The sequence below is a fragment of the Cloeon dipterum genome, chromosome 4 (assembly GCF_949628265.1).
Source record: "Cloeon dipterum chromosome 4, ieCloDipt1.1, whole genome shotgun sequence".
NCBI lineage: Eukaryota > Metazoa > Arthropoda > Insecta > Ephemeroptera > Baetidae > Cloeon > Cloeon dipterum.
In genome coordinates, this window is record NC_088789.1 from 17,223,278 (window position 1) to 17,237,161 (window position 13,884).

The window sequence follows — 13,884 nt, forward strand, 5'->3', positions numbered from 1 at the left end:
GAAATACACGTGTAAAAATTAATGTTGACCTGATATTTTTTAGATTTTAAATACTATTTTACATTTTATGTTAAAATATTTTGACAGAAATAAAAGATTATGAAATAAATTCTGTTGCTCCTTCTTTATTTGATTTAGTACAGATAAAAATCAAAATTCTTGTCAAATTTCGACTAATTTGCTAATGTATAGTGATAATAATTATACCAACCAATTTAATTTACACATGTGCACACGAGCGACCAGATATAATGTATTGTGGCTACAAAGGACTTCATCACTAATTTACAGTCACAACTGTCACAAGACGACATACACAGATCTTTCCATCGACAAATTTGGGTCATTATATAATTAATTATTAAATTTCAGTGAGTAAAATATTGGAGTAGAAAATTTGCATCATCGAAATGGGTGCGAAGAAACATTTTGCCAGCTTCATTATTTGATTTCCTTCCTCCAATGCAACGCAACAAGAACGCATTCGTAAGCTTAGCTTAACACTAGGCAGACGATGGACATTAATTTAATTTGGCGTTATCACAAAATTAGCAGATTCTCCGTCATCCGTCTGCATGTGTTTTTCTGTCATCGTGGAGGTGTAGGGATTCTCGGAAGGGCCCGGAAACACAAACACGCATTTTGAGACCCCAGAGATCATGACGGTGAAAAACCCGTTGTCTGCGGCGGCCGAGAGAATTCTTTCCCGCACAAAGTTTGTTCCCTTCTCGTTTCCAAGCCCTTCTCACTATCTACATGGCGGGGGCTCACAACTTAGCACGTATCTTCAAGTATAAATGCTCTGGTTGTCTACACCCGCAAAATCTCGAGGGACCGGTTGTAGCAGATTGCGATCCAGTCGGGCTGGGTCGCCCCCCACTGGATCTGATTGATTTCGCCCTCAGCTGCGGTGTAGGCCAGAATTGGGTCTTCGATTGCCCTCGGCATCTGCTGGATGTCCCATATTAGCGCTTGGTGATCATCTCCTGCAATCAGTGTAAATTTGGCTCAAGATTTTATCATTTTATAGCTCTCGATGGAACCCTGGGTTCGTTACGCTCTTGTATAAGAACTTTTCATCAAATTTGTCCACTTTTGTGATGTAAAATCGGACCAGCAGTCAAAAATTAGGGCGACCCGTCCAGCAAATTTCGACCTAATCTGACAACCCATGCAAACAGGGTGTCCACGATTTTTAATTGCTTCAAAGCTCAAGTATTTAAAAACTGACATATAATTTATTCTTAATTAACTTGAAATTTTGTTAACAGATCTTAAAATATTTTCAACATTCTGAAAAACTAGGCTGTATAAAAAATCACACATACTTCTGAAAGCTGTTAAAAGTTTCACGTTGATCAAAACTTTCTTGGGGAAACCTTTGAAATTATGAAATGGCTAAACTTAGCGCGGAATTAACAAAGAGTGGGTGGCTATGAGTGGAAGTATAGTTATATATTTCGATTACGAAATTACATCAACGGTCGTTGAAACCATCTGTATGCACATGCGGCCTGCAAGGCCAAAACGCAGCTGTACAATATGAGAGTTGTGATGTAATTATATTTTCAAAATATATATAATAGCAACAAATCCTTACAAATAGTCGTTACCGAGCAGAATAGCGTTCTGTCGTAATTTGTCATTCATAATATAATTCCCTTATGAGCTTGTTTCACATTTCTGTCACAATAATTGAAAATGATTACAAGTGAGCTTTACATTTTAAATATCATTCAGACGGAAATGACACCGTTCCTAATTTTTCTGACTCACTATAAAAAATAAAATAATTTGACACCATCCACTATCATCTCCTAGCATTCCTACCATTCATGTAGCTCTCTCACGCAATAGAATTAAAGACGCTTCTTTACATTGAAGAAAATCATCTCACACTCAATGACGTTGAATTTTAAAATCCAATTTCCATGGGATCAAGCTTATACAATAAGCCAAAATAATAAATATCTCCCGTGTTTGCTTACCTGCAGTGCAGATGTGACACGAAGAATGAGGTGCCCAGGCAATCCCATTGACACATGCCCGGTGATTGTTAAGACGGGCAACAGGAGTACACGGCACACGCACATCCAAGATGATTACCTAAATATGGTCAAGAAAAGGCAATGTTTAAATTCGGAAAGTTAGGTTCGAAAATCTGACATTGCTACTATTAAATAAAAATGTGTAGCTAAAGGCCTTGATTTATTTACAGTGGATATTTACTGGAGAATTGTGCAAAATATTTTTACTCTTAACAAAATATTATTTAAAATTGGGGAAGAGATAATATTTTATTTCCAGTTAAATTTCTGATGAAATCAGCTCAAAAGTTGCATGCTAATCAAGCAGTATTGTGTCCTTATTGTAAAAACATGATTTATTTCATAAGAAGGAACATTAAGCTCATAATTTGCACACTGTTGGGTAGATTGCGACAAGAGGAATCGAATTCAAGCGAAAAGAATGCCATTTAATTTTCAAAACTAATTTTCTTTGACTATCAATTTATTTGACTGCAGTCAACAGTTTAAATTAATTTCAATTGATGCATCTTATCAATTCAATAAAAAAATTATGATTTTGTTGCCCTGTCAGCCCATAATAAACTTAAACTAAAAAAAGAATATTATCACAATCAGCTCACCTCACAGGCATCCATGGCTACTGTGGCCAGATAATTCGGGTCTTGTTTATTCCACGCAAGACGCAGCAGAGGAGTGTGCTGCGGGTCCTCATATATTATGGTCGAGTGCTCCAAGTGCCTCAAGTCAAACATGCGCACCGAACCGTCGGCACCAACCGACGCGAACATGTCACGGCCACCGCCAGCTCTGCTGAACGCAATGTCGTAGACCTCTTTGTCATGGGCAATGAGCTGCGTTTTCACGTGCCCTGTGACCAAGTTGACTCGTCCAAGAACCTGACCAGTTTCCAAGCCCCAGATGGTGCAGGTGGTGTCTATGCTGGAGGTGCCGATTAAATTGGGATCAACTTCGTTCCAGTCAAACGAAGTCAGCGGTGCGCAGAAGTCAGAGTTCTTGTTCTGTCAAATCAATCGGACTGTGCATTCAAAATCTACACTAGAGGGAAAAGACATACGTTATTCAAAACGCACTCCAGTCTGGTATCCGCGTCAGCTGCCCTCCACACCCGCAAATAGTCTCCACTTGTAGCAAGCAGATCGGGAAATACCCCTTTCTGTGAACATTTGTATATAATTTTGTGCGAGGCTCTCGTCAGGTATCAACTTACGCTGTCTGGTATCCACATAATTTTGGTCGTTGGATATGGATGGTCGAAAGTACTTTTAGCTGTAAACTCTGAGTTGTCTTCATCGAGACTGACGATCTGGACCTTATTGTTGTATTCCTCCACAAAACTGCCGAGAGCAAGTCTGCAAAGCGGCTTTCAGATTAATATTGAATTCAGGGACCAAAGCGAGGACTCACCTGAATCTTTTGTCTGGCCGCACCGACCAATTCATGCTATACAAAGCCCAAGGTGCCTCATATTTGTAAATCTCTTTTCGCTTAGGCTGAGCCCCGTGCACGGCCATGACTAAAAATGAAAAAGTAACAAAACTGCGTTCAATTATCCGAGAATAAAAGTACATACCTTTTAGAGTTTGTTTAACTTGATCGCTCAGCAACACACTCTCCTCAACTTAGGCTAATTTTTGCGGCATCAAAGTGTGCGCCTCGCGTGAAAATTCTGCCCGAAAAGACGCATCTCCTCGTTCAGACCGAATCAGTCGAAATCTTGCAGAGGGAGGCGAAGTGTCAGATGCGTCACTTAATCGCCGATTTGGGGTGAAATTTCCCGTCGAAAATTTCCCAAACAAAGCCAGCCTCGACTCACAACAAAAATTTCTGAGGTCTGCTACTCCCCCCTCTCGCTCCCGACCACTCAAGTGCGGTGTATGTATTTCTGTCACACAACGGGGTCGTTAACTTCGTTTTTGCGTTCGTGCATCTCCGTCCTTACCACTCAGATGGGAAATTGGAAAAGCTGCCAGCAGGTGCCGCCGTATGTTGCCAGGCCGGCCGGTGCAGGCTGGTAGACTGAGCTGGGTGGGTACAATCAAGGAGGCGTGGCAAATGTTTAGCTTTTCCTGCCTGCCACAGAAGCACCCGACTCAAAGTTTCTGTAGATTAGAGAATTTAACATATTAGTTTTTGGTATTTTAGAATTTGACAATGGTTGAGGTAGAGTCAAATAATGCTTTGATACTCACTCTCGCAATCGGGGGCGCGATTGTGGCATTTATTTTATACTTTTTGAGAGCTGCCAAGTCGGAAGAAGAGAATGAACAACAGAAGTCTGGTTTGTTTCATTTTTGCCGAAAGTTCCGCGTTATTATTTAAAATTTTTATTTAAGCTGACAAGAAGCCCCAAAACAACGGTGCTGCTAAAAACACTGAGGAGTCCAAGCAGACTTCCAAGAAAAAACAAAACCACCCTCGCAGTGAGCCGAGAGCTGTTGCATTTTCTCATCCGTGGCTCTACACGTCGCTGAAAGGTCACAGCTCGACGATCTTATCAATGGATTTCAGCAGCAATGGAAAATACTTGATTTCCTGTAGCGATGGTGAGTAAATCTGCTGATCATGTTATTTTATATTATTATTTTTTAAGGTTGTTGGATTTTTAAATTTTTGTTATTGGTAAAATGAATTGTTTTTTAGAAACACACCGATAAATAAATAATAAGCACTGGAATTTGAATTTTGATTTCACCATTCAATTCCAGAGGGCTAGATTGGGTTCAGAAGCCAATTATTTTTTTCCCAGATTCACACCTATAACTAGCAACATTAAAATATTAATGAATTGTTGACCAAAAGATTCGGCTGACTAGCCTAATTTGAGCCTCAGGAATCTGTCAAAAATTAAATATTGCAGTGCTACTTTAAATCTATTTAAACGGTCGATTTTTCCTTAACATTTTCAGATAGATCAGTTTTCCTATGGCCGTCCAAAGATTTCTCAAACAAGGAGCACAAAAGTTTGAGGATCAACATTGAATTTGACCATGCAACCAAGGTGACGTGGAGCCCTGACTCCAAGGCGTTCATCATTCACAAATCGGTGGAAAACTGTGTGGAGGTCTACAAACTAAATAAAAAATCTGACGGTCATGGGTTCAGTGGATCAACTAAACTGACAACTTTCCCAAAGGTTTGTTGTATTTTTGGTATCAAGTGAGTTCTTATTAAAAGTATTAATCCACAGCATCATATCGACGAAGTCATAGCAATGGGCATATCTTGCAATGGAAAATTCATCATGACCTGTTCCAAATCGACAGATCTCGTTCTCTGGGATTTGAAAGGCCAAATTATCGCAAATGTTGACACTTACTTGATGAGCAACAACTGTGGCCGAGTTTCTCCTTGCGGCCGCTACATTGCTGCTTCAGGTTGAGTTACCATTATTTATGAAATATTTCACTAAGCTCCTGAAATTCTGCATAAATTTCAGGATTTGCACCAGACGTCAAAGTGTGGGAAGTGGTTTTTAACAAATCTGGAGATTTCCAAGCAGTGAACAGGGCGTTTGAACTGCAAGGTCACAAGTCTGGCGTCCTAGATTTTGCTTTCAACTGTGATTCCACCAGGGTGGCCACGCTGTCTAAGGACGGTTCCTGGAGGGTGTTCGACACCAAAAGTAAACATCTTGTCCTAACATTTGAGTTTTATTATTTATATTTGCTTGACAGTTGACTACAAGAAGGGAGAGGATCCCCGTCTGATTCAGTCTGGGAAATTTGAACTCGCGTCCCAGGAAGGAAACCACATTGCTATTTCGCCTGAGGGCCAGCTGATTGTCTGCTCCACGGGGACTACAATTTCCTTTTACTCTGTAGAATCTGGGAAGTGCGAGGGGTCCATCCAAGATGTCCACTCTGGTATGATAAAAAAATAATAGATTTTTCCTTGCAATAGTTGTTCTCTTATCACAAAAAAATGAAATCGATATTGAGGAGAATAATCGGTTTTAAAATGTTCAACCTTTTTATTAATCTTGTAGAGGGAAAAAGCCCTGCTGGCTACTGATTTACAACGCTCAACTTTCTCTTTGCATTCTTTGATTAAAATTTATTTTTTCTAATCCATTTTACTTACAGGACCTATAACTTCATTGCTGTTTGATTCCTCTGGCGACCAATTACTGACCTCAGGAGACCGTCACATAAGGGTCTTCCACAACATAGTCGGCTTCAAACTGAAACTTGCCTCCTTAAAAACCAGTCTCAAGAGCAATTTGTCTTCTGCAATGAAAGATCGAATCCAAGATCAAATATCTCAGACTGAGAAATTTTTGGGGAAATTTAAGAATTGAAGCGGCGATATATTTTGTACTTTGTTATAAGCGGTCATTAAAAGTTGCATTAGTTTAAAAAAGCACCTTTTTTCTGTACAGGGATTGCACAAAAGAAATAACAGATAAATTGTTTTTACAATTGATATCAAATTTTTATTTAATCTGCTGTAACATGATTACAGGAAAGTTGAACATCAAACGCATTGCCAGAATACAAATCAAGACGTTTGAAAATTAATGAATTAGCTGGCTTTAATACTAGATAAATCATTGGGATTGTAACCAACATCAGGTCTAAAGAACCAATTCAGATTTCTGTACACTTAAAATGCAAAACATTCCTGCAGAAATTCGCTACACTACACTAAAGAGTGCTCAACTCTCCATCTTCACAAGGGTATGCTGCCGTCAAATTAAACGTGGTTAATTCACTAGGAACACAGTTGTTAACATTTGGCAAGAAACTAGAAGGATATGTATACATTTTAAAATCAAATTCAATTTCGAGGCCATTATTATCTTAAAGCACGTTACTTTCTCTCTTTTTTTAATACTAACAATTAAAACTATTGTATTGTAAATCATTAGGCTACAATTTTTCAACCGGTACGATAAATTACACAGATCAGATAATGCAATAATTATTGAAATCCTTCTTTCTTTTTTTGTGTGTCAGGAATATGCGGGGCTGTGCTGATCACAATCTGCCGTGCCGGCTGGGCTCAATGCTGCAGATTCTGGTTTGGGCCATTGCCCAGGGTAGAACTTGGTTCCTGATAAGAGAACTGCGAAAAGTATGGCTGCTGCTCCATTTCCTCAGTGATGCTGCACAAAGGGCCAGCTTCAGGCGGGGTCAACTCCACCGACTCTCCGGTGAACTCCTGGTCAAAGTATCTCGTGTCGGTGTCCGAGGTCACTTGAGGTTTAAAAGGCGGGGTGATCTGCGGGAAAGCTTTGCTCAACATCTGCAGAGTTGATTTGATGGAAGGGTATTACCTTTTTGAGAACGAGGTCGTTCCAGTTGATGCTGACGAAAAAGGGGTGATCCATAATATCCTTAGCATCGTCCAAACCACCGCCTAACCTTTGGTTCGGGTCTTTGATGAGAAGGCCTGAGAGTAGGGACTTAGCATCGCTCGAGATATTTCTTGGAAATTTAACCTGAAATTTTTACGTTCAGACAACTTTCTTGCATCATTCTATTTCCGATTAAAAAATTTGTTCATTGAAAAATGTAAATGGGAATAAAAAAGATCCTCTCTAGTGAAAAAATGGAGCAACATGACCCTGTAATCACTCAAAATTTTTGAAAAACTATCTCGAACCAGAAATGAGTAATAATTAGCCAATTTCCCTGTAAAGATCTAAAATTCAGTGACTTTTTCGGAGAGTCAAACACGACCCACCGATTGGTTGTTTGTCACGTAGAGTCTACCTATAAAATTACATCCCAATTTAATGAAATCTGGCTAAGGAATTCGTAAAAACATCGTGAGATAAATGTGCAATGCAAACCTCCTCCATAAGTATTAGGGTGAAGAGGACGTCGTGGTCTCTGTTGTAGAAGGGAAGGCGGCCGCAAAGCATCTCGTACATGACAACCCCAACACCCCACCAATCGACCGCGCGCCCGTAATCATTGTCTTCGAGCACTTCTGGCGCCAAATACTCAGGTGTGCCGCAAAATGTTTTCGTCGTCTGCCCGTAAGTGATCGACTCTTTGCATAGGCCAAAATCTGCTATCTTGATGTGACCATCTTTGTCCAGTAACAGGTTCTCAAGCTGAAACAATAAATCAATTAATGAGGCAGGATTTCAATTCCACTCTTGATTTATTTGGTACTTATGAAGGCTCAAACTCAGTCAATTCAGTTCTAAAGTGTTGAGCTTTTTATGTTGTTTTATACCACACTGCTCCAGAACAATAAATTTAATTTCAAGCATAAAATATCAGAACTTCCTCAGAGAATTTAAAATTTGGTGAAGTCCCATTTAGAAATTAGCAGTACAAAAAATGAAGTGCATGGATGAGTTGATTTGAAACAAGACTTAAACTGGAAGAGCATTTTAAATTTCATGATCAGATGTACACAAAAAAGAAATAAAAAGAAAGTACAATGTATTTCTGAAGGTTGCAAAAAGCTTCATTTCCTTATAAAAATATTTTAACGTGATTAAATCTTAGATACAAATAGATCATTGTTGAAATGTTGATGGTGGCATGATTAAAATAAAGCAGTTAATAAGCTGAAAAGAGTTAAATTGTACCACATTCTAACGAACCACTAGAAATATGATAAGATGCATTAAACAATTTGCCGAGATCTAGGAGATAATATACATTCCTAAGAAAATGCGCAACTGTTTTCTTAGTATTGCTATTAATCATCACCATTAATTTTTTAAATTCCAAAAGTCGATTAACCTATTTAGTTTATCAAAAGTGAAAATTGACTTGTTTTAAGTTTTGCGTACAACTCGACTATTCACGTCACAAAAGTGAAAATCAAGCCTATTAGATTAGCCCAACGCGAAAATTGGCTTATAATCGAAGTATTGACGTGTGTTAACACTTTTCAACACACACTTATCAGAAATTCACGCATATAAAATAGTTAATTTGTGTTGGAATTCATAGAAAACAAGATAAAACGGATTATATCAAGATCTTGACTCGCTGAGGAATAAACAAAGGGTTTCCGACGGGTATAAAAGCTGCCAACAAAGTGTGCAGTCAAACAGAATCAACTTGAAAGCATCAAACCATTTCGAAAATGCTCAACCTCAAGTGTCTGGTAATACTTCTCGCATTGTCATGTTTGGTGAGTTGCTTACTAGTTATTTCATTTGCATATTAACTGAACAAACTGAATTTAGGGAACATGCAGGAATCTCGGCAATGATAAAACGTCGCGAAATTCACCTCGTAAGTAAAATCGTATTGGTTGGTTAATTTTTTGAAATTTTCATGGACCTTTCTATAGGAATCAAGGAATTTGTAACGATAAATGGCAGCGAATACTACATCGACACAGACTCTGTAAGTTGTCAATTTTAAACTATTTCTGTTTTAAGAGCCAGTTGACATTTCAAGAAAGTCCCGAAATATGAAATTTGATTTATTAATAAGTTTTTAGTTCAATTTAGCTGAAATTCGGTATGTAGACACCGATTAATTTGACAAGTCGATAGGTGGGTGTTACGAATTAAATAAAATATATAGAAATTTCCCACAAGGGTCAGTTCTGGACTTTGCTAATCGTAGAGAAGAAAACTAAACATATTCCGACCGCTGACGAAACTTCCTATTTTAATCATGGCAATTTGGGTTTTCTTCCAACAAAAAAATTAAAATCAAGTAAAATTTTCTTTCAATAATAGTTTTCTTGATATCAAAACTGGAGCAACATTACCTTTAAATAAGCCCAGAAATTCATAAAAACATTATCTTGAACCGGCAATTAGCCAATTTTCCAGTTTTAGTCTAAAAACTAGGGACTTCTCTGGAAAATAAAAATCCCATCGATCTATCTGTCTTTTCTACTAGAGTGTATCATGTAAAAATATCAACACGATTGAATGAAAACTTGCTTACAATTTTGATGGTTCACCATGTTCAAATTTCAAGCAAAATACTGACTGTTTCGTGTTTTCAAACTTGTCTTGTTAACAGTGGCTGACACATGACCAGGCAAAGGCTAACTGCATAACACGCAACTCCCGTCTTGTTACTTTTTCATCCAGAGAAAAGTACAACGACCTGGTAACCTACCTGTCCACAAGAGGTACGTCCTGAACTTAAATTATAAAAAAAACATCTGAGCTTTTGAATTTCCTACAGGATTGGGTTGGACTTGGTTCTGGACGGACGGATTCAGACCAGTTAGCTCAAGCAGATGGTTCTGGAGCAATAGCAACACTGAAATCACCGAGTTTTTGTGGGCCGTGAACAGACCCGAGGCGCAGAGTCTTTCTCAATCGAGATGCATTACGTTCAGTTTTGATTTCAAAGGCTGGGACGACGATCCATGCAACATTGTGTTGCCACACGTGTGCGAAAAGTGTTGATTTTAGATATACAAAAAATATACAAATATATAAAGTTAGCAAACAAATCATTATCGTTTTTCATTTCATTTCACAATTTTGCTGGAAGATTGTTATCGCGGCTCACCTTCAAATCTCTGTAGATGATGCCTTGACTGTGCAAATAGGCCAGAGCCGAGATAATCTCGGCGCCGTAAAACCTTGTCCTATCTTCAGTAAAGAAGCGCTCCCTTGACAAGTGGAAGAAGAGCTCTCCACCGTTTACGTATTCCATTACAAAACACAATCTGTCTACAGTTTGGAACGAGTACTTCAGACTCTGCAAACATCAGAACATTAGTCTAAAAACGTTGCAAAAATGACAGAATAAACTTACAATGAGGAATGGGTGGTTCGTAGTACGCAGAACCCTGCTTTCGGTCAGCGTGTGTGCCACCTCGTCCTTCTGTATTATCACATCTTTCTTCAGAATCTTTAAAGCGAACAAATGTCCAGTCCCTTTCTCACGGCACAATATGACCTTTCCAAACGTTCCCTTTCCCAGCACTTTGAGGAATTCAAAGTTTTCTAGAGTCTGCGAACTAGTTACAGCACGGGAGTCTTTCCTTCTCCAAACAGAGTTACTTACAACTTTCTTTCTCCCTGATGATTTTGCGGTTGAGGTGCCAGTTAAGGAGAATTTGGCACTGAGTTCATCAATGGCAGCATCACCAGACTTAGGCACATCACTGGAGCCTTCCGTAGTCGACTCGTCTTGGTAAATTTTCTCAGCCACTTGCTGGATGGCTTGCATCCAATCTTTCCTGTAAATCGTCAGGAAAATCATTGCCTTTAACTTTTCGAACCGATTGCGTTCACTTAAAGCGAGATAATGAATACAAAGTAGATGTTTGCGACAAATATGTACATGTTGACTGTTGTTTAAAGCTCAAAGATCACAAACCTTTCCTGATCGGTCTCCACGTGGAATGTGCGCTCAATGACTGTGGTCATCTGCAGACCACGGATGATGAAAGTGAAGGGCTTCGGTCTGTCGACAGCCATAATCTGGCAGTCCTTGACCGTAAAATTGTTGAGCGGGTCACCGAGAGCCTGGGCGCTCTCTGGTTTGTTCTTGAAGCCGACCAGTGATCCATCTTCAAAAAGGAGGAAGTAACGGGCGCGCCAATTTTTTATGTGCTCGCCTAGAGAACAGTATATTGAATATGGATATAAAATTGATTTAATTTCACTACCTCTTTTCCATAGCAACCCCTCTTTGACAATCTTTGGAAAAGCAGAAACCTCGTTCATGGCAGATTCAGTTTTTTGTTTTCAGTCCTGGAATTTAAGTTGATTGAAAATTTAGTCCTATTTGAATAGAGGTTTAATTTTAATTAGCACTGGAATTTTATTTTTGAAAGTGCCAACCGATTCTTGAGGGTCGAATTAAAAGAGCACTAGGTCGAAAATTCGACTCAACGTGCTGAAAATCGGCAAACACTTAATAACCATTATTTTAGCGGATTTTGGTCTGAACCTAGCAAAAGTGCGACAAGAACGCCACCCATGAATCAGAGAAGCGCGCTGTTCTCTGATTGGACGTAACACTGGCCAGAGTTCCAGACAGCAGTGCCACAGTGACGGTCAGCGGAAGCGAGTCAAGCGACCAGGCAGGTCAGCCAGCAGCTAGACATTTCGATTGATTACGCTAATTGTCAATGAGGCGCTGCTGTCCTGACCTTACAATTAATTAGGTCAGCGGTACGTCCAATCAGAGAACCGCTCCCTTCTCTAATAGGTCGACGCCGTATTTGTAATTTGTAGCACTTCTTTTTGCTCGATTCAAACCAAAAATCACTAAAATAACGGTTACCAGTTACCACTGATGTTCGGAACGTCATGTCGAAATGCCGACCAAGTGATTCGACTGCCGATCACAAATTTCCATTAAAAAGCACGGTATTTCTAAACAAGCCAATCGAGACGAAAAACAAAATCAATCTCTTATTTTCTCGAGCATCTGCTTGCTTTCCTAGCAGGCTAGCACAATATTTAATTATTGGAAAAGACGGGTTGACAACCAGAGGGTTGCTTGACAAACGGCAGACGCAATGTGTGCTATTAACTAACAAAAAACCGCTGACCAATGGATCAGTTACAAGACATCGTGAAATAATATTATGAACATTACGACAACACACTGTTGGTTTATCGTGCAACATAATAAGAGCTCTTTCGCAAACATAAATTATGCAGATAAAAATAGCAAGATAAATAATTTTGCTCCAGTCGCTGATGGTGTGACGACTGAATGACCTTCTCCGACATTATCTGTTCAATCCCGCGATCACGGCCAGCAAACAAATCCAAAAAATAAAACGCAGTAGTTACAACAACCTGACGCAATCCAGAGCAATAAAAATTTTTGTCAATGGGATTTCATTGTGACTAAATAAAAAAAATCAATCGAGTTCATAATATCGTTTAGTAAACTAATAGTAAACAGCATTTTCGTTTGATATATTATTTCATTGACGGGAAGACAGTAAAATTCTGTCGGCATCTTAAAAATCAAAACAAACAGTTTTACTACATACATACGCCGCTGACTTGCACGGACACTTTTTTGCCAAAGGTGAGTCCAGTTAAGGAGCGAACATCTATAAATAAATTCGTATACACTACACAGCTTTTGTCTGATTGAAATGCTTGGCCGACTTTTGTTTACGTCTGCCAGACTGTCTCAGTTAAAAATAAATCAAAAGGCAGCAAAGCCGGATGAGCCGCATCAATCGCAATGACCACATGCCAAAAAACTTGCACTCTTCCCGAAAAAACTAGAGATATCCAGGCCAAACAGATTTGAGTTTAATCATTATGTGTTGCAAAAAGCTATCGATTCGAGGCGAAGATTCAATAACATGGAGATTGAACACGCATCGTTCACCCAAGAGAAAATAAATAGCGTAAATATTTATATAGAATTCCAATGCCGGGCATCAACCCCGGAGAGAAATTCTGCACCTTTCGGGTGTTTAATTATTCTGCGCACGTAAATAGTGGATCCTGCAAGGCAAATCACAGCGTTTCCGGAAGATCACAACATCAGCTTTACCTAATTCAGCACGGTGGCTTCGAGCACATGCCTGGAGAGAATTTCGCGGCGCAGTTCGTCTTGTCCATTCATTCCAAGCCTGGACGCCTGATTTTCGGCCTCGGAACCGCACGATCGGCCGCCACGGACTGCTATAACGAATTTGCAGGTGCACAAGTGCCAAATCTGCTCAAATCAGACAGAAAATGTTCCACAAACATCGACTCGACGTCAACTCTGCTTGTGTTTTTTGTTTTGTGATGATCGTCGTGAACGCGTTTTGCGATTGCTTTCTATCCACTATCCCTGCGAGACTGGTAAAATTACCGCTAATGTGGCATTGGCGCTGCTGATGCTCCTGCCCAGCACTGTCAAAGAAAGCTCGTTCTGGAGCTCGAAAACTCCAGAACATTTTTAATTTCATTCAAATT

The 13,884-nt window shown here is 39.4% G+C and overlaps 4 protein-coding genes across 4 annotated transcripts; 2 read left to right on the forward strand and 2 right to left on the reverse strand.

Moving 5' to 3' along the window:
• Positions 1-105: 105 nt before the first annotated feature.
• wap (DDB1 and CUL4 associated factor wap) lies at positions 106-3,929 on the reverse strand. Its single transcript, XM_065487377.1, has 7 exons — positions 3,622-3,929; positions 3,456-3,564; positions 3,259-3,400; positions 3,106-3,204; positions 2,651-3,049; positions 1,989-2,106; positions 106-986 (listed from the first exon to the last, which is right to left on the reverse strand). The coding sequence occupies exons 2-7, from the start codon at positions 3,560-3,562 to the stop codon at positions 811-813; spliced, it is 1,041 nt and encodes a 346-aa protein (XP_065343449.1). The 5' UTR covers positions 3,563-3,564; positions 3,622-3,929; the 3' UTR covers positions 106-810.
• Positions 3,930-4,034: 105 nt separating this feature from the next.
• Positions 4,035-6,410, forward strand: LOC135942390 (transducin beta-like protein 2). Its single transcript, XM_065488485.1, has 8 exons — positions 4,035-4,076; positions 4,194-4,329; positions 4,385-4,594; positions 4,958-5,184; positions 5,239-5,425; positions 5,488-5,673; positions 5,726-5,914; positions 6,134-6,410. The coding sequence occupies exons 1-8, from the start codon at positions 4,035-4,037 to the stop codon at positions 6,346-6,348; spliced, it is 1,392 nt and encodes a 463-aa protein (XP_065344557.1). The 3' UTR covers positions 6,349-6,410.
• Positions 6,411-6,457: 47 nt separating this feature from the next.
• Akt (Akt kinase) lies at positions 6,458-13,776 on the reverse strand. Its single transcript, XM_065487376.1, has 9 exons — positions 13,475-13,776; positions 11,613-11,697; positions 11,321-11,561; positions 11,006-11,180; positions 10,754-10,951; positions 10,505-10,696; positions 7,846-8,112; positions 7,327-7,491; positions 6,458-7,271 (listed from the first exon to the last, which is right to left on the reverse strand). Exons 2-9 carry the CDS (start codon positions 11,668-11,670, stop codon positions 7,053-7,055), a joined length of 1,515 nt encoding a protein of 504 aa, XP_065343448.1. The 5' UTR covers positions 11,671-11,697; positions 13,475-13,776; the 3' UTR covers positions 6,458-7,052.
• On the forward strand, positions 8,997-10,428 carry LOC135941706 (CD209 antigen-like). Its single transcript, XM_065487378.1, has 5 exons — positions 8,997-9,152; positions 9,208-9,256; positions 9,315-9,370; positions 10,004-10,115; positions 10,172-10,428. The coding sequence occupies exons 1-5, from the start codon at positions 9,105-9,107 to the stop codon at positions 10,396-10,398; spliced, it is 492 nt and encodes a 163-aa protein (XP_065343450.1). The 5' UTR covers positions 8,997-9,104; the 3' UTR covers positions 10,399-10,428.
• Positions 13,777-13,884: the final 108 nt, after the last annotated feature.